At 43.5% G+C, this 15,799-nt stretch overlaps 2 protein-coding genes and 1 long non-coding RNA gene across 12 annotated transcripts in view; 1 reads left to right on the plus strand and 2 right to left on the minus strand.

Moving 5' to 3' along the window:
- The window catches only part of LOC113581739 (uncharacterized), an 11,911-nt gene extending 6,406 nt beyond the window's left edge, over positions 1–5,505 (minus strand). For 5 of the 10 annotated variants that reach the window (XR_014123317.1, XR_014123320.1, XR_014123310.1 and 2 more), the window contains exons 1-3: positions 5,341–5,481; positions 4,961–5,064; positions 2,957–4,863 (exon numbers count right to left, since the gene is read on the minus strand). This is a non-coding gene — a long non-coding RNA (uncharacterized LOC113581739). Of the gene's footprint in view, positions 1–2,956; positions 4,864–4,960; positions 5,065–5,340 lie in introns of all 10 variants that reach the window. The other 5 variants (XR_014123319.1, XR_014123314.1, XR_014123316.1 and 2 more) reach the window with 5 other exon arrangements.
- On the plus strand, positions 3,040–9,297 carry myoz3a (myozenin 3a). Its single transcript, XM_027017092.3, has 6 exons — positions 3,040–3,097; positions 3,781–3,864; positions 4,673–4,833; positions 5,925–6,075; positions 7,321–7,492; positions 8,645–9,297. The coding sequence occupies exons 2-6, from the start codon at positions 3,789–3,791 to the stop codon at positions 8,826–8,828; spliced, it is 744 nt and encodes a 247-aa protein (XP_026872893.3). The 5' UTR covers positions 3,040–3,097; positions 3,781–3,788; the 3' UTR covers positions 8,829–9,297.
- Positions 9,298–9,984: 687 nt separating this feature from the next.
- LOC113581737 (pre-mRNA-splicing factor RBM22-like) lies at positions 9,985–15,737 on the minus strand. The gene is made up of 10 exons (XM_027017091.3): positions 15,625–15,737; positions 14,629–14,682; positions 14,462–14,491; positions 14,110–14,242; positions 13,456–13,556; positions 12,861–13,033; positions 11,424–11,624; positions 10,945–11,195; positions 10,686–10,817; positions 9,985–10,409 (listed from the first exon to the last, which is right to left on the minus strand). Exons 1-10 carry the CDS (start codon positions 15,676–15,678, stop codon positions 10,270–10,272), a joined length of 1,269 nt encoding a protein of 422 aa, XP_026872892.1. The 5' UTR covers positions 15,679–15,737; the 3' UTR covers positions 9,985–10,269.
- Between the last annotated feature and the right edge of the window lie 62 nt (positions 15,738–15,799).

Genomic DNA, 15,799 nt, shown 5'->3' on the forward strand with positions numbered 1-15,799 from the left:
GTCATCAGATATATCAACACCTACACACACTCGACCAGTCATCAGATATATCAACACCTACACACACTCGACCAGTCATCAGATATATCAACACCTACACACACTCGACCAGTCATCAGATATATCAACACCTACACACACTCGACCAGTCATCAGATATATCAACACCTACACACACTCGACCAGTCATCAGATATATCAACACCTACACACTACCAGTCATCAGATATATCAACACCTACACACTACCAGTCATCAGGTATATCAACACCTACACACTACCAGTCATCAGGTATATCAACACCTACACACTACCAGTCATCAGATACATCAACACCTACACACTACCAGTCATCAGATATATCGACACCTGCACTACCAGTCATCAGATACATCAACACCAACACACTACCAGTCATCAGATATATCGACACCTGCACTACCAGTCATCAGATATATCAACACCTACACTACCAGTCATCAGATATATCCACACCTACACACTCTACCAGTCATCAAGCTGGGATCTACCACACCAGGCAGGACCCCAGACGCAGGCTGTATAAAGATGCCTCTGAGACAATCCAGTATAATCCTTGCAGGATGCAAGATGCTAGCAGCAGAGCCTACATGGAACGCCATAACCAAGAGGCAAGCACATATATAATCTATGATTATGCTTCTTGTGCTTCGTTAAGTATATTATGTGTGAGGAAGTGTTTGTGACTGTGACTGCACTTCAGATGCTCGTGGGGGGCACTGCTGAGCCAAATGTGCATCTACTGTAACACACATGAATATTCCAGCACAAAATCACATAACTGTTTGCTGTGGCAGTAGACTGATTTCAAAAAATAGACAGTAAATATACAGTATATCAATAAATCATTAAAATTAATTGCCAGTAAGGGGCCACATTAGAGCAATGATGTGGGTAATACTGGTGGATGTCTGTATTAATTCATTACTTATTCACTCAAATGCGCACACACACACTATCCCAGCACAAAGCCAGGTCTTTAAAGCATGTGTCTGTGTTCCTGTCAGAAAGGGCAGCTCACTGACATGCCCATGTGCCATCGATGTGAACACAGTCCACTGAACCTCAGTGAGATGAGCTGAAGTGGACATGCACTCAGCTTCTATCATCTGGAAGAGCTTCCGCACTGACATGTGTTGAGACGTGATCTGACACAATGCCGCATGGATGGATATAAATCATGTATATTAATACTAAACACATCCTGAGCGATTAGGTTTTAGCTAGACATGTGCTATGAATGCCAATTTTAATCCCTGAGAGACTCAGCATCCATATTGATCAGGTTTTTATAAAGATTAAGTGTTGTACAGAGTTTCTGGCCAAAGAAAGAATATTTAAACCTTTAAAAATTATGTGAGGGAAGCAAGAGTGTCATGTTAAAAATATAGTGAAATATTTTTTTTTAAGCTGTCAATATCACACTACACATTCCCATCACTTGTGAGTGTGTCAGAAAACAAGGTACATCATTTGTTAGGTAAATGTGTTGACACACTAACAAACTTGTTTTATTTAGCTTGGGTGTTTGATCTGTATGTGGACATTGGTGAAATCTAGCACAATAACCTGGAGAACGCTGTAGACAAGTATTTCTGAGAAAGTGGGTCACAGTAATTGAAAAAGCATTGCTCTTTTACCGACTGTACCTGTGCTCTACAACAGTCCGAGCATGCCTCTTTGTTTAATTAGGATTTAGTTCTCTATGTGATGGTTTTGCTGTGCTACACATTGGTTCTGTGTTTGACTCAGTGACTCAGAGTGATGGATTTTTTACAAGTTTTCCTCACCACGTTGTCATTTTCTTCTCCCCACGTGGATGAGAGTGCAGAGACTCCCCCTGGGCATTTTTCTTTTGTAAGTGCGCTAAAGTGTTGTTGTACAGCAAAGTGCATAAAGTTAGAATCAGAAGAGTGCTTAGATCCCTTACCTCAAAGCTATCACTTCGAGTCTCCCAAACGAAATCTGTCCCAAAAAAAAACAGTTGGGGCCACACGCAGTAATGGCTGTATACCACTTAAGTGGTATACACTTTGTTTAAGTGGTATACAGCCATTACTGCGTTTAGCCCCAACTGTTGTTTTTTTTTTTATTGGGACAGATTTCGTTTGGGAGACTCGAATTCGGATTCAGATCCAGTAATCGAGAGAGATATGGTGAGCCAGTGAAGCTGTGAAGCTGTTGGTCCTGCACCATCCAGCTCCATAGACCACAGGAGTCTTAGGAAAGAGATCGACAAGCGCGTACACATACACGTACACACTCGTATGAACGTAAGCGAGACTGCAATTAAAAGGGACTGAACCTGAAACGTGCACGGACAAAAGGATAAGACTACCCGGGTAGCAATTTATTTCTTCTGCACCCTTTTTTATTGTACAGTTGCTATTGCTGTCTAAATACGTCTGTTAAATCCAGCCTTCCCTCTTCGCTGTTTAAACCCTCCCACCGAACCTAGGAAAGGCCTGCTGAGGATTACTCATCCTGGTTGATGTAACTCCCATCTATTACACACTAGTTACACAAGCATACAAATAAAAGCTCTGTGACCTGTCCTTCAATCAAGGACGCTAACCCCAAACTGATGTCACCTCTTTCAGTGCATCACCACATATAGGTCACATCCTTGTGTATTTTTCCTTGCACAGACAGACAGAAACATGCACACACCCAAGAACCTTTGGCTAGCATCCTGAGGTGTGTCTCAAATGTTTAGCACCCTCCAGCTCACATCACACTATGACAGTCTGGACAGACTCAGCTGTCTGGTCTTATATACACACACACACACTTCCCCACAAATGCACTTTCCCCAATGGGTATGCGTGCATGTACATACACACACACACACACACACAGCAAAGATCAGGTTTTTATATGGTGGATACTAGGGTGGGTCCGAGTGTAAATCCTCACCCCATATAGCCTTTTGCTGCCTTGTCTTAGATTACCATAGTGATGTAACCCGCACGACAGGCCAGGAGTCAAAACTGAGTCTGTACCAACAGTCTCTGCAGCAGAACTGAGCTCTCGCCGGTACCCTGCACACACACACAGGTAAGATAAAATGACTCTCCCAACCACAGCTGAAGGAGCAGGTGTGTTGCAGGTGCGTGTGTGTGAATGTGTGTGGTGGGGTCCTCATCGCCAGGACAGCTGATGACAGGTGTTTGGTGTGAACGGCTTTGAGCATCTGTTCCTTCTGTAATGTGCGCTCTTTCCATCATGACAATCTGTCCTTGCATATAAAGTGTACCTGTCAGAGAGAAACAGAACAAAAGATACTGTTCGGCTCAACAGACCACAAATAACCCGGACATCAAAATGAAAACATGATTTTGCAGTTCGGTTAGCATGTATTAGCGTTAGCTTTGGTCTAGATTACAGCCTAGTACAGCAGAGCACGGGGGCAATAACAGCAAAGTCATGGGTTCGAGTTCCAAAAACCATGCATACTGTCACACTGATAAATATGTGCCTGGCTGTGGATATGAGTGTCTATCAAATAATGTATAACAAATAATTAACACAGCAACAAATAAAAATCACAGTACTGAAAATGTACCTTTGAGGTAACCGATGTAATTGAAGAACCGCGAGCATTATTTCATTACGCAATATATGAGCATGACAATGCACCTGCCACATGATAAGGTACTGCAGAACAGAAATATGTGTTTTAGTCCTTGCGGCTGAAAAATAATATTTGTGCTAATGTACTGTATTATGTGTGTACACAGAGGGGAGGATGCAGACCACACACAGCAGCCTCACCAGACAGCGGCAGCAGCAGGCACGAGCGCTCTGCAGGGAGGCTCGAGGAGGTGAGAAACACAAATAAACAAAAGACCATATTCAAAATTAAACAGATGCTTTCTTTTGTTTTAGCGAAGAACGCATGCAATTATATTAACATACGGATTCATATATTTACGATTTACTGATTCTCACTCGGTGAGTAGGAGCGCATTACCGACGGTGCTTCCCTGACGGACAGCAGCAGAGTTGAGATCAGAAGAGTCCTCTAAGGTCACATGAGCAGGGAAAGCTCAGTTCTGTGCCACGACGTAAACAGAGATGCCCAGCCGTACGTCCAACATTCCCAAGGAAGCATTCCTTCCATTTCTGCGTTTGTTTGCGTTTTTACCCAGTGACGTCAGCTGTGTGTGGGTTTGGCACGTACAGCGCCTCGAGATCAGCTAAATCTGATTCCGAAGCAACAGGTTTACCTGCACGCGCCAGTTATCCCGCTCGAGTTATCGCAAAGTTGCGAGACTTCACGTGAACTTTCTCTTCAGCTAGCAAAAAAAGATAATTTAAAGCAATGTCTTTCAGAGAACGTTTTTGTCCGTCCAGCACAGCGTTAAAATTAACGTTAGCTTCCAATCGTGAAAGCATTGAGTATTAGGATGCCTTCTGTCTCTGATAGCATTAGTCTGGTTATTGCATCGCCTAAAGCTCGTCACGGTAAGCCTCTGTTTAGAAGCAGAATTGTCTGAGCGGCCTAAACACGTTTTTGTTGTCCTTTTCCCCAGTAAAATACCTAATCTACAAAATCAAAATACATACAGTAGATCCGCACTGCTGGCAAATTTAATTATCAAACTATCAAAGAGTGCGTTTGTGTTTCAGAGGGGCTAAATCTGGGAAAGAAAGTCAGCGTGCCGAAGGACGTGATGATGGAGGAGCTGAACCTGACGTCCAACAGAGGTTCCAGAATGTTCCAGGAGAGGCAGAGGAGGGTGGACAGATTCACAGTGGAGAATACAGCTGACACCTCCACTGTCTCATACGTAAGACAACATTCTTCACTGGATCAAATCCTGCCATATCAGAGAAGTTGAAGATTGAAGCTTAAAGTCAACTAAAGAACAGTAAATGTCACCTAGTGTAAAATATGTTAGATAAATGAGGACCTACATGTGTTCTCTACCTGTAGAAGTGTAGTGAATAACTACATTATATCATTTGTACTTCATAAAGATGCAAAGGCATGAGTCATCTGCATTGACCTGACCTTTGCACTGAAAGAGTGAGAAAAAACAAAACAGTGCCTTAAAAGGTTAAACAGTTAAGCCAGTTCAGTACAAGTCCGTACTGTTATAATACACTTCCATTACATGTTAGCAATGCTTGCATGTAAGTAAAAAAAAAAAAAAAAAACATTTGCAGAAAAATCCATTTAAAATGTAATCAGTATAAATGTGATTTTAGCTAAACTGTTTAATTTTAAATTTGGTATTGGTAAACACATTTTGGGACAGATTACTCTAGCTTTCAGTTAAACCATAACGCATCACCTGGAGTTGAGCATGGTGTTACTCTCTGTCCATTCCAGCTGAATAAGTCTGGCTCACCTAATGAACAGGTGAAAGAATCCAGGAGCACAACTGCATAGTACACGCAACCGTACTACATGACAAAAGACAGGCAGAGGAAACATGCTTGTGAGAGTGATGCGTCTCCTTGTCCAAACCCCTGCTCAGAACATCACCAGGATTTATGCCACATGCCTGTGTGTAAAGATGCTGTGATGTGGGGACGTGTAGTGTTTAAACACATTCAAAAGCTGTTCTATAAACAGGAACTGGCTGTGGGTTAGAGGTAGTACAAGAGAGAAACGCACGGATATTACAAAACACCAAAATAGCATTCTGGCTTCTGAGATGGCATTTCATGTGAACTCAACAGCATTGTGTATGATGCTTGGCTTACACTGATATAATAAGAAAAACAAACTGGTGATAAACCAAGCAAGTGAAAAACTGAAGTAAAATAAGATAAAAATCCAGCCTGGATTGTAATAATAGTAATTTTTTGAATTTGTTATTCAAACTATATATAATTTTATTTTATTATTTTATTTTCTTCCCCTCTCCTTAAGGACAACCTGGATCACAACCAGGGCCATTCTGCAGCCCCTGTGCAGGGAGGGAAGGAGAACCTGTCATGCCTCGTACCTGGTAAACGCAGCCCGGTCACCACTCTGAAGAAAAATGTGGCTATGAAAGGCAGCCCAGGTGTCCTTGCTGCAGGTACAGCCATGGATCAGTGCTACAAAGCTGCTGCTCCTAAAAACGCTCAATGCTAACCTCTAACACCGAAGGAGAGGGGATGGGGGCTGGCTGACATGAGACTTTTACAGAACTGCTTCCTAATAGTCCTCGTGATTTAGTATTAATGACGTGTGCTTTGAGTGAAGGATTCTTTCAATGTTACTTTAGTCCCTGAGGATCCATAAGACCAAATTACGTTTAGCCCCAGCTCAATTAAGATTGCTCAAACAACGAAGCGATGATCCATAAGAGAGGAGTGGCCTGAACGCATCGTGCCGTGGTTCAGTTTTTTTCTTTGGGTTACAGGAATAAGTCCATAAAGAGATGTCTGTGAGTCACTGTGCTGCTGCAGTAATATCACTGGTAACAGGATGTTATCACTATTAATAAGAACTCAAACAAGAATAAAAAAAAGCTCATGACATGAGTGGATTCTAAATGATCTAACACTGCACATAAACTCTAACAGTGCTTTTTTGAGTAAGATGTTTAAGCATGCCTCGTACACATCATCAATATTTATCAACTATGTCCTTATAATTATGAGTCCCTGATTTTCCCCAAACGAGTCACCTCACGCACAGAGAGAGAGAGAGAGAGAGAGAGAGAGAGAGAGAGAGAGAGAGAGAGAGAGAGAGATGCATTCCTGATATTTGAGCCTGATTACTATGTTAACTGACCCTCCAGTCCCTCTCCAGACCCCCAAATAAGCTCTCATCTCTTCTGTCTGTGTCCGTAACCATATGTGGTCCCAGTGGGGGCCTGAACGACTCCCTCTGAACATGAGCTAGACAGTGCAGTATGCACGAGGGAGGATAGTGAGAAGTTCTTTATTCCCAGCGCTCAGGCCGACCCTGCTTACTCACCCCTCAGGAAAGCCTGGGCCCCCAGCCGAGCACCAAGGTCTCAATGCTCCACTCAGCAACCTGCTTATTTTGGTACTGCAGTCTCACAAGCTTTTGAACAACACGGGTGCTACAAGTTCACATCCAGCCAAATGTTAATAATATTCAATGGGGCCGCTGTTGAAAATTAAACCATTTGGAATTACTAGGTTGATATCACTGTGCTATAACACTGAACAGTTTAGCTCTTTCCCAAAAAGCGTTTTCTAAGCGAGTAGAACTGGGAGTTTCCTCCAGAACTACAGCATTGTAGAATCTATAGTGCACTTTGACACATTTTATTAACAGATGATGTGGGCGTGTGACATTTTGCCCACAGGATACACCGGTCCTCTGAAAGAAATTCCTCGTGAAAAGTTCAACATCACAGTAATTCCCAGATCCTACTGCTCACCATGGAGGGAGGCCCTGGGAGAGTGTGAGGAGATCCCAGCGTCTCTGAACACACAGCCAGAGAAACTCCAGCCTGTTAACTACAGATGCTTCAACAGGTGAGTGCTCTGACCCACAAGGCCAGATGACAGCAGTGTTCCCGCAGAAAAGTTCAGACATGCGGCTGCCACATCCATCTGACCTGCACGTGTATCGACTTAAAAGTGAACCACAGACAACTGGCCAATTCCGTATTGCACTGACAGGTCTGACAGGTTTTCTTGTTTTGATATATGAGAGTATAACATAAGGGCAACAGCTGGACAGCTTTGAGTGTCCAGAAACCAGGAAGAAAAAATCCACAATGACCTTTAAGAGACAACAACTGCAGGGACGATGTCCTCGGTAACAGAAACTGACTGGCATCAGAGTCCCAAGAGTCCAGAAAAATGCGTCACACCCAAGTAGGGCTGAAAAATCTGAAACAATTGAGAAGCAGCTCTTAAAATAATCGTTTCATGACTGAAGGCTTATAGTAAGCGTTCTCTATGGTAACAAACGCCAAAGGCAGGCAGACAGGGCCAAGATAAATGACTACAGGGTAAGCTTGGGGTCTCAGCCCCATGGCACGCCATGCATGGCGAGTACCTGCTCTAAACAGACCCACGGCAGCTAAGGGCTATCAAATGATCATCCCTAATTATCCATCAGGATGGAACCAGCCTCACAGTTGGTTGTGTCCACAATGTTTCCACAATGTCTTCTCATCTGAAATCAGACCCTGTGTTTGGCTTCAAGTCATCCCACCCCGTGGATATTAGTGACGGTGGCCCTATTTAAACACAGAAACGACACCCCCGAACAGCACATGGAAGGGCCATTGCCCGCCAATGAAATTACATCACCGAATTGAGTTAGTGGAGAATAATTCTTGGAAATTATTTTCCACTATTACTTCTCAGAGATTAACTCCAGGATCAGCTGTTTGTAAGCTTGTTTTTAAGACCTGATCCAAAGGAAAAGACTCATGCTAACGACACGCTCAGCTCAACACGACAGAACACCTCACACATTTGATCAATGACACCAAATAAGGTGAAGAACTAATTTACTGACCACAACTGAATGATGTGGAATAGATTTAGGGAAATTATACAAGCAAACTGCACAGAAGAGACAATCGGTATAAACATTTGCAGCTGTCTGGAAAACACTGGAATACCTAAAATGACAGTCATTATTCTCCTCCCCTCTCTGCCTTGCTTCCGTAGATCTCCAATGCCATTTGGTGGGCGCACACACAGTAAAAGGGTGACCACCCCCATCAGCTTCCAAACCCTGGAGCCCCAAAGCTTACATGGCCTACCCACAGACGGGACGGCCACACGACCCAACTTCAACAGAGCACCTCGGGGGTGGGGGATCGGATACACCCCTGAGTCAACCGAACTGTGAGACCCCTCACCTGCCTGCCGTTTGCTCGGGGCCGAGAGCCTGCAGCGTACACCTGTCCAGGTGTCGCTCGGTCACGAACAGGGAGGCGTCGGTGCACACAGCAGGGCAGAGGTGGCCAATGTCCTCGTAAAGCTGCTGTATATTTAGACTCCAGCATTGCCCCTAACCAGAGGCTCAAACTGAAATCTGGGAATATATTTTATGTAGAGGGAAGAATTCACATTAGAGTTAATAGTCGTGCAGAGGGGTGTTGTAACAGTTAAATAACAGCCTAAAACCTAAAATGATAAATGTTGTTTAGCAAAGTGAAAGAGATTAATTTGTTTTAAGAAAGTCATAATGTACAGTGAACTAACAGAAATATCTTGAAAGTCACTATGACATTATGATGATGATGATGATGATGATGTTTAATGTTCGCAAAGTTGGCCAGACAACAGAAGTTCACAGTAAAAGTCAGGTCCATTTTTGTTGGTGATGTTCAACGTTTTGCAAAAAGTCAGCAAAGCAAAGAAAAAACTAACACTGAAATGGATGTAACCTGACCCCAGTGCTGCTTGCTAAAACCTGTAGTGACCACGTTGTATCCCTTCCCAGCATAGCACACAGTCCTTTCACACATAATGTCAGTTGTTGTCTGACGTTTCAGGGTATCATCTTGATTTTGCATTAGCAGACTAAAGTACATTATTATAAGACATGACTGAAATCGCAGCGTTTAAGACGACTGGTGCAGGCACCCGTGCAGAAGGATGTTGGGTGTGAAGTGTGAGAAGAGCTCCAGGCACTGCGCTGTTCACGATAAGCTCACCAGACGTTCACCATTGCCCTGGTGGAACCATGGATGTAAGAACAGCTACCAAAAAAACGTACCGTGCCAGGGGTGGGACGGGTCAGTGTCATGCGGCTCAAACGGATGGGTGCGCAGTCCGAATTTTCATGAAGGGGAACAATGTTTGAATGTCAGGGTTACCAGTGCATGTGTAGTTTAACCATAAGAAAACTTTTTTTGTTACTGGAAAACACTGAAAATGCTTTAGACTGGACAACACTAAATGGCAGTAAGGATATCTACAGACTTAAAAAAAGAAAGAAAGAAAAAAATATTGATCGTATCAAAAGCTCACTTTTTTCTTAAAAGAAACTGAACAGTTGATTAGTATTTGACTAAGTGTTTATTTATATGCCTGATCCTGAAGAGACATTGATCATAATTATACTTGCATGAAGGTGTCAACAAGAATAATTAGGAATCAATAATATGAATTAACTATTAAGTCTTGTAAACACTGTTCTGACGTAACGCTGCTCATATTCCACCTCTAGACGTTACTGGCCTTTCCTCAGTGATCACTTAGTCACACAGTCTTAGTTGGTGCAATCTGAATGACCATGCCCATCTCACAGCCCGCTGGCTCAGAAGGCAAGGTAGGCGGAGCTTCTAGTCTCCATGGCGAGTGGCAGCATGAGCGCCCATTCTCTGGGGGTCCTGGGATGGGTAGTGGATGTGGCCCGGGGGCCTCAAGCCCATAGGGGGCGGAGGAGGGGGGCCCATGGGATGGAACATTGGTGGGCCAAACCCTGCAATCAGACATGCACACAAATGACTTCAGATACAGAGAGACAGACACAGATACAGACACACCGCTACAGACCCAGCTGACTGAAGCACTCAGTAAAATCACTGAAGTTATAGTTGATTAATGCAGCAATTAAACACTTTAAACTACGCTGGCAAATGGAGTTCTGTTGAATTAAGTAATGCCCAATTTCAATCACACAAATTAATGCAGTCAGTAAGTGCAGTGTGTGTGTGTGTGTGTGTGTGTGTGTGTGTGTGTGTGTGTGTACGTGTACCTGGGGGTGGGGGGTTGGGGAGGCCGGGCGGAGGTGGCAGGCTCAGATTCAGCACTGCAGGGGAACTGCTGGGGTCCAGGTTAAAGTAGTTAGCTGTAGACTCCTCCTCCAAAACTGGCGGTGGGGGCAGAGCTGCCATGCACACACGTGCACATAAAGAAAGAGAATTATCATATTAGGCTATAGACACGCCCATAATGTCCACATGCACATACCCACCTACACATGTAGGAACACACATATGCACACACACACACACCTGCAGGCAGGCCAGGAACAGGCTCCAACCTCGTGCCCATCTCGCTGTAGCCGTCCTTGGGCTCTTTGCCCTTGGCGGCTTGCGAGCGGCCCCACTTGACAGTGAGGCGGCGCCCGTTGACGATGAGCTTGTTGAAGGACTTCTCTGCGGCAAGCTCAGCCGCCGGCCGCGTGGCAAACTGAATAAACGCACACTGCTGCCTCTGCACCAGCGTGATGGTGCGAATCTCCCCAAACTGGTAGAAATGGTTCCTGCAGGCACACAGGAAGCAAACGGGGACAGTGTAAGGTCACCTCCGCCACAGCTCCAACAAGCACGCACCTGCACTGCTGTTAACAGTCCTCTAAGAGGAACTCCACCACTTAACTTGGCATGCGTGTTAGACGTGTAAAACAAACCTAGCCTTGTATTCACACACACCCCTTCTGTGACAGTGGCACAGTAAGTATTCTTATTATTCTTGGTCCATCTCTTAGCACCTGAGCTCTGAGTCTGTAACGTTCTCTCCTAAACCCCCTATATAGAGGGTGGTGATGGTCTTGTCTTCAGGCGGGTCCAGCCTGGGCATGGCAGACGCCCTCTTCAGCAGCTTGTCTGCCACCGGGTCGTTGATGCCATAGTAACGGTCTTTAATGTTCTGATCCGCCAGGGGATCGTCAGGGTCAGTGGGCTTCTCGTGCCTGATGGGAAATTAAAAGATATAAGCAACATGACATCAGCCTAGTCCCCATCCACCCCCCCCACCCCCCAACTCTAAGTCATCTAGGCCACGTAATCGTAGGATCTGGGATATTTGCCGGCAGTATCTTGTGTCACTGGGTTTAACGCAAGACGCTCTGCTCACTATGCGTAATATGACAGGTTTGGCTGAAGCTCAGTGGTAGGGTTAAAGAGTACTTGGCCTTTTACTTCTAGAGTAAGGAGAATACCTGCTAAACTTTAATAAGGGAGCATCTGACCTGCTACGATCTACTTTTCTCAAACATCACCACATCTGCCTCAATGAGTATTTGTCACTGTGCCAGCTAGCAACACTAAAATCAGTCCAGAAACACATGAGCAAGAGTAATGAGTCGTATGGTCACCAGCAATTTCTGAAGAACCATCTATTTATTAAAAGTGGCTGTTAAATTATATTTAAAGATGAAACTATTATTTCACATGGCACCCCTACTGGTGCTAAATGAAGGAAATATTTAAATGACTTTTCACAATGTTCTCATTTGCTTTATTGCCATCAGTCTCACTGAGGCGCTTCAGGGTGTGTTATGAAAACCAAGCAAACAGCAGCACACTAACTGTTCTTTCTTTTATTCAACATCGCCACCGTGTGTTACACTGTAGGCATTACATCACCACTCCAGAAATGCACTGTCTCTGTTGACAAACTTCATGACTCTTCCTTTAAATAAATCAAATGCAAGATTCTTCCTTTAAATAAATCAAACACAGCAAGGTAGCCACAATTTAACTGTGCATAACAAGAGGAATCATATTAGGTGGGAAAAACCAATCCAGCACTTAACGTTAGGGTCTGCTGTCAAACCAACGCCAAAAATACAGTCCTGATAGGAAGTTTATTTCCTACGTGATACTGCAAAGAAAGTAATTCAAGAGAGAAAGAAATGCCAAACCATCAGGATTCATTAACGATGATGCCTGTGTCTTTTCCTTTAGTTACCGACTCCCTCTTTCAGCCAGGAAACTGTTCAGTGATATGACATGTTCTCCAAGTTAACGGGAAGCATTTAGCTAAAAACTTTTATCCAAAGTGACTTACAATTATGACTGAGTACAACCTGAGTAACTGAGGGTTAAGGGTCTTGTTCAGGGGCCCAACTGTGGCAAATCTGCAACATAGGTGGGACTTGAACAGGCAACCTTCTGATTACTAGTCGAGTACCTTCCCCACTCACCTGTAAGGACACTCCTCCCCTCGCTTACACTCGCCTTTCACCCAGAAGGAACAGATGTGGGGGCGGTTCCTCTTGTAGTAGGGCGTGGTGCGTGCCAGTTTCAGTAACATGTCACTGGAGCTGGGGGCTTTGCCCAGCAAACCCACGGGCCGTGTGCCATCCGAGTTCTGGATCTGAGACAGTGGTAACCAGGCTGTTCAGGTGAGGCCTTAGGGAGATTAGCCTTGTACTACATGTTCTATGTGAGTTAATCACTAACCATGTGCTCCAGCACAAAATGTGCCAAGAAGCAACCAAACTACATTATGATCATTTTGGCTCACAGCAGCCGGATTCCCAAACAACCTGGGTATTTAAAATACCCTTTGGTGTCAAGTGCACACAGAATTCTACCAAAAAAGATCAGAGGTTAAATATACAACAGACTGACAGCCAGATGGAGTCGGTTGAAATCATCAGATAAACATACAACATAAATAAACATGACGAGAAGTGTGAACATCTGGTTACTGTTTTCTGAATTCTTGTGTTTTGTGAATTCGTAGCATGACCAGAGCAGTGTGGCAAATTCCCAAGCACAGAAACCACCACTAACCTCTCTCTCCATGTTCTGTGTGTAATATTCCTTGTTCACGTCCGATTTTGGCACATCGTCCTTGATCGACAGCCCAGTATCCCTCACCTGGATGGGAAGACCTGGGAATTGAAGCAGAGAAGAAGGGATCTGCATGAATCATACACTCTACATGTGGCAGATCACTGAATTTGCATCACCACCATAAAGGAATCATTCCTTGGACTCTTGGAAGTCAGACACAAGTGTTTTCAAACAAAGCTTACTTACTTACTTACTTACTTACTTACTTCAGCAGATATTGCTGAAAATACAAGACAAATGTTAGAGCACAAAACTCTCGGTGAAGAGAGTTTTTTGGGTGCAAAGAACAAGTTGTTTTCCTCGCCACTGCACAGTGAACCAATCAGCTTCGAGTCCACTGCACAGTGAACCAATCAGCTTCGAATCAACTCTACATTGACCCAATCAACTTCCAGTCCATGCTACACTGAACTACTCAGATTCAACTCCACAGTGAAATATTAGATACACAAACCACTGCATTAACTTAAAATAACAGAAACTGCATATTTAGTGACTGCCACACTGTCTGAAAGTCAACATCACAGCACCTAAACGAGACCAGAAAAAAAACCAAAAAAAACAAAACCACCGAGCAGTCAAGAAACGCACCGTACTCCAGATCCAGCAGGCAGGTCTGACACACATTCTTCATCTTGCTGCATGTCTGACACACCTCAGTCTTCTTAAAGCGCATGCGGACCCCTGGGCACCAGCGGAACACTGTGAATGGCCGTGCGCAGATCTGGGGAGAGATCCCACGTTATTAGTCACACAGAAAATGTTCCCTAAAGAACATCATCTATTTTTTATATACATATATATATATATATATATATATATATATATATATATATATATATATATATATATAATTTAAAAGCCACTGGAGCCTGTTGCCTGCTTATAAAGCAACTCAAATACAAATTTTTCAAAGACAACCCCATCTTACATCTATACTCACCTTGCATTCTTTGCCATACTTCTCTTTTGTCTAGGAAAAGAAAAGGAATACAGAAACGATTAAATCTGTACCAGGTGAAATTGTGTTTATGAGTAAAACAACTCCATTTTTGTTAGACCCCATTATATTCTCTATATATATTAGGCTGCTGGTCAGAACACACTCACCATGCGGATGTAAGGGTTCTCTCCCAGACATGTTTGACAGAGAATAGGAAAGTCCTGCAGAAAGCAGAAATGTAAAGTCAAATCTATGAACTACCAGATACTTCACAGGCAAGCACAGACCTGCCTAACATGGTACAGAGCATTTAAAATATAGCCTGAAAATATCACACATTTAGTCAAGTATAAGAAAGTCTCTATATTTAAGAAACTCTAATGAAATTTCATGAGTTTCATATGAGCACAACTACATATGAAATTTCATAATGGGAGCTTAAGCCAACATATACATACATATAACTGCTTAAAATAATGCAAATGTGTTCAGTTTAACCACCGTCCCTCAAACCAAGGCCCAGAATTCAGGATAAACAAAGGAACCTGACAGGAGAGAAATAACCTTCGATTCGCAGGGCTAAGTTTTGGGGTTTCTTACTGCTTACTACATGGTAAACTCTGGGAGCATAACCTGGGGGTGTTGGATGGTTTAGCAACGCATCTCAGTGACTAGTGCAGAGAGGGTGTAGACATACAGGTCTTAGCTTACATCACTGACCGTTACTTTACGACACATAAGAATCCCTCTGTAGATCTAGCTAGGTTAACACTCCATCGCGAAAAGCTAACTCTACGGAGGTGTTGTCAACCAAACATCAGTCAGCCAACATTGGTTAGCTAGCTAGCTAATTTACCTCTTAACGAAAACCCTTAGCTACTTGAATTTACAGTGATTTTTTTTGCGTAGCTACACAGCTGTTTAGCTAAATTTTAGCAAATATTATTCTAGATAACGTACTTCTGTGGGAGTTACATTTCTATCGTTAGCTATGCTAGGTAGCTACTAAGCTAGCTAACAAGATGGCTAAGTAGCCAGCTAAACAGGCATTAAGTCTGATTTTCAAATATTGAGTCCACCAAGCGAAATGCGGAGGCAATCTACACCAGCAACGAATTTCATATCAAACTCGAAAGAATAATAACGAAACCATTACAACATACCGAATCTTCCCAATTCTGCCTATTGTATGTATTCGAGCCTAAGGACGTCGCCATAAGCGGGGCCAATCAATAACGGTGAAGTAAGCGACAATTTTTTTAGGACGATCTTCGGAAAGGGGTGTTTTTCAAAATAAAAGGCCGAAGCACCAGGAAAGCAAGCAAACTGTCTATTTTA

Source organism: Electrophorus electricus, chromosome 4, assembly GCF_041902795.1.
Source record: "Electrophorus electricus isolate QZ-2024a chromosome 4, ASM4190279v1, whole genome shotgun sequence".
Taxonomy (NCBI): Eukaryota; Metazoa; Chordata; class Actinopteri; order Gymnotiformes; family Gymnotidae; genus Electrophorus; species Electrophorus electricus.

Coding starts and splice junctions, on each gene's coding strand:
- myoz3a (XM_027017092.3), top strand. CDS start 3,789: ATGCAGACCACACACAGCAGCCTCACCAGACAGCGGCAGCAGCAGGCA. Junction 3,865..4,672: donor CTGCAGGGAGGCTCGAGGAG/GTGAGAAACACA, acceptor TTTGTGTTTCAG/AGGGGCTAAATCTGGGAAAG. Junction 4,834..5,924: donor ACACCTCCACTGTCTCATAC/GTAAGACAACAT, acceptor CCTCTCCTTAAG/GACAACCTGGATCACAACCA.
- LOC113581737 (XM_027017091.3), bottom strand. CDS start 15,678: ATGGCGACGTCCTTAGGCTCGAATACATACAATAGGCAGAATTGGGAA. Junction 11,625..12,860: donor GGGGAGGAGTGTCCTTACAG/GTGAGTGGGGAA, acceptor ATTTCCCATCAG/GCACGAGAAGCCCACTGACC. Junction 10,410..10,685: donor CCCCAACCCCCCACCCCCAG/GTACACGTACAC, acceptor GTCTGATTGCAG/GGTTTGGCCCACCAATGTTC.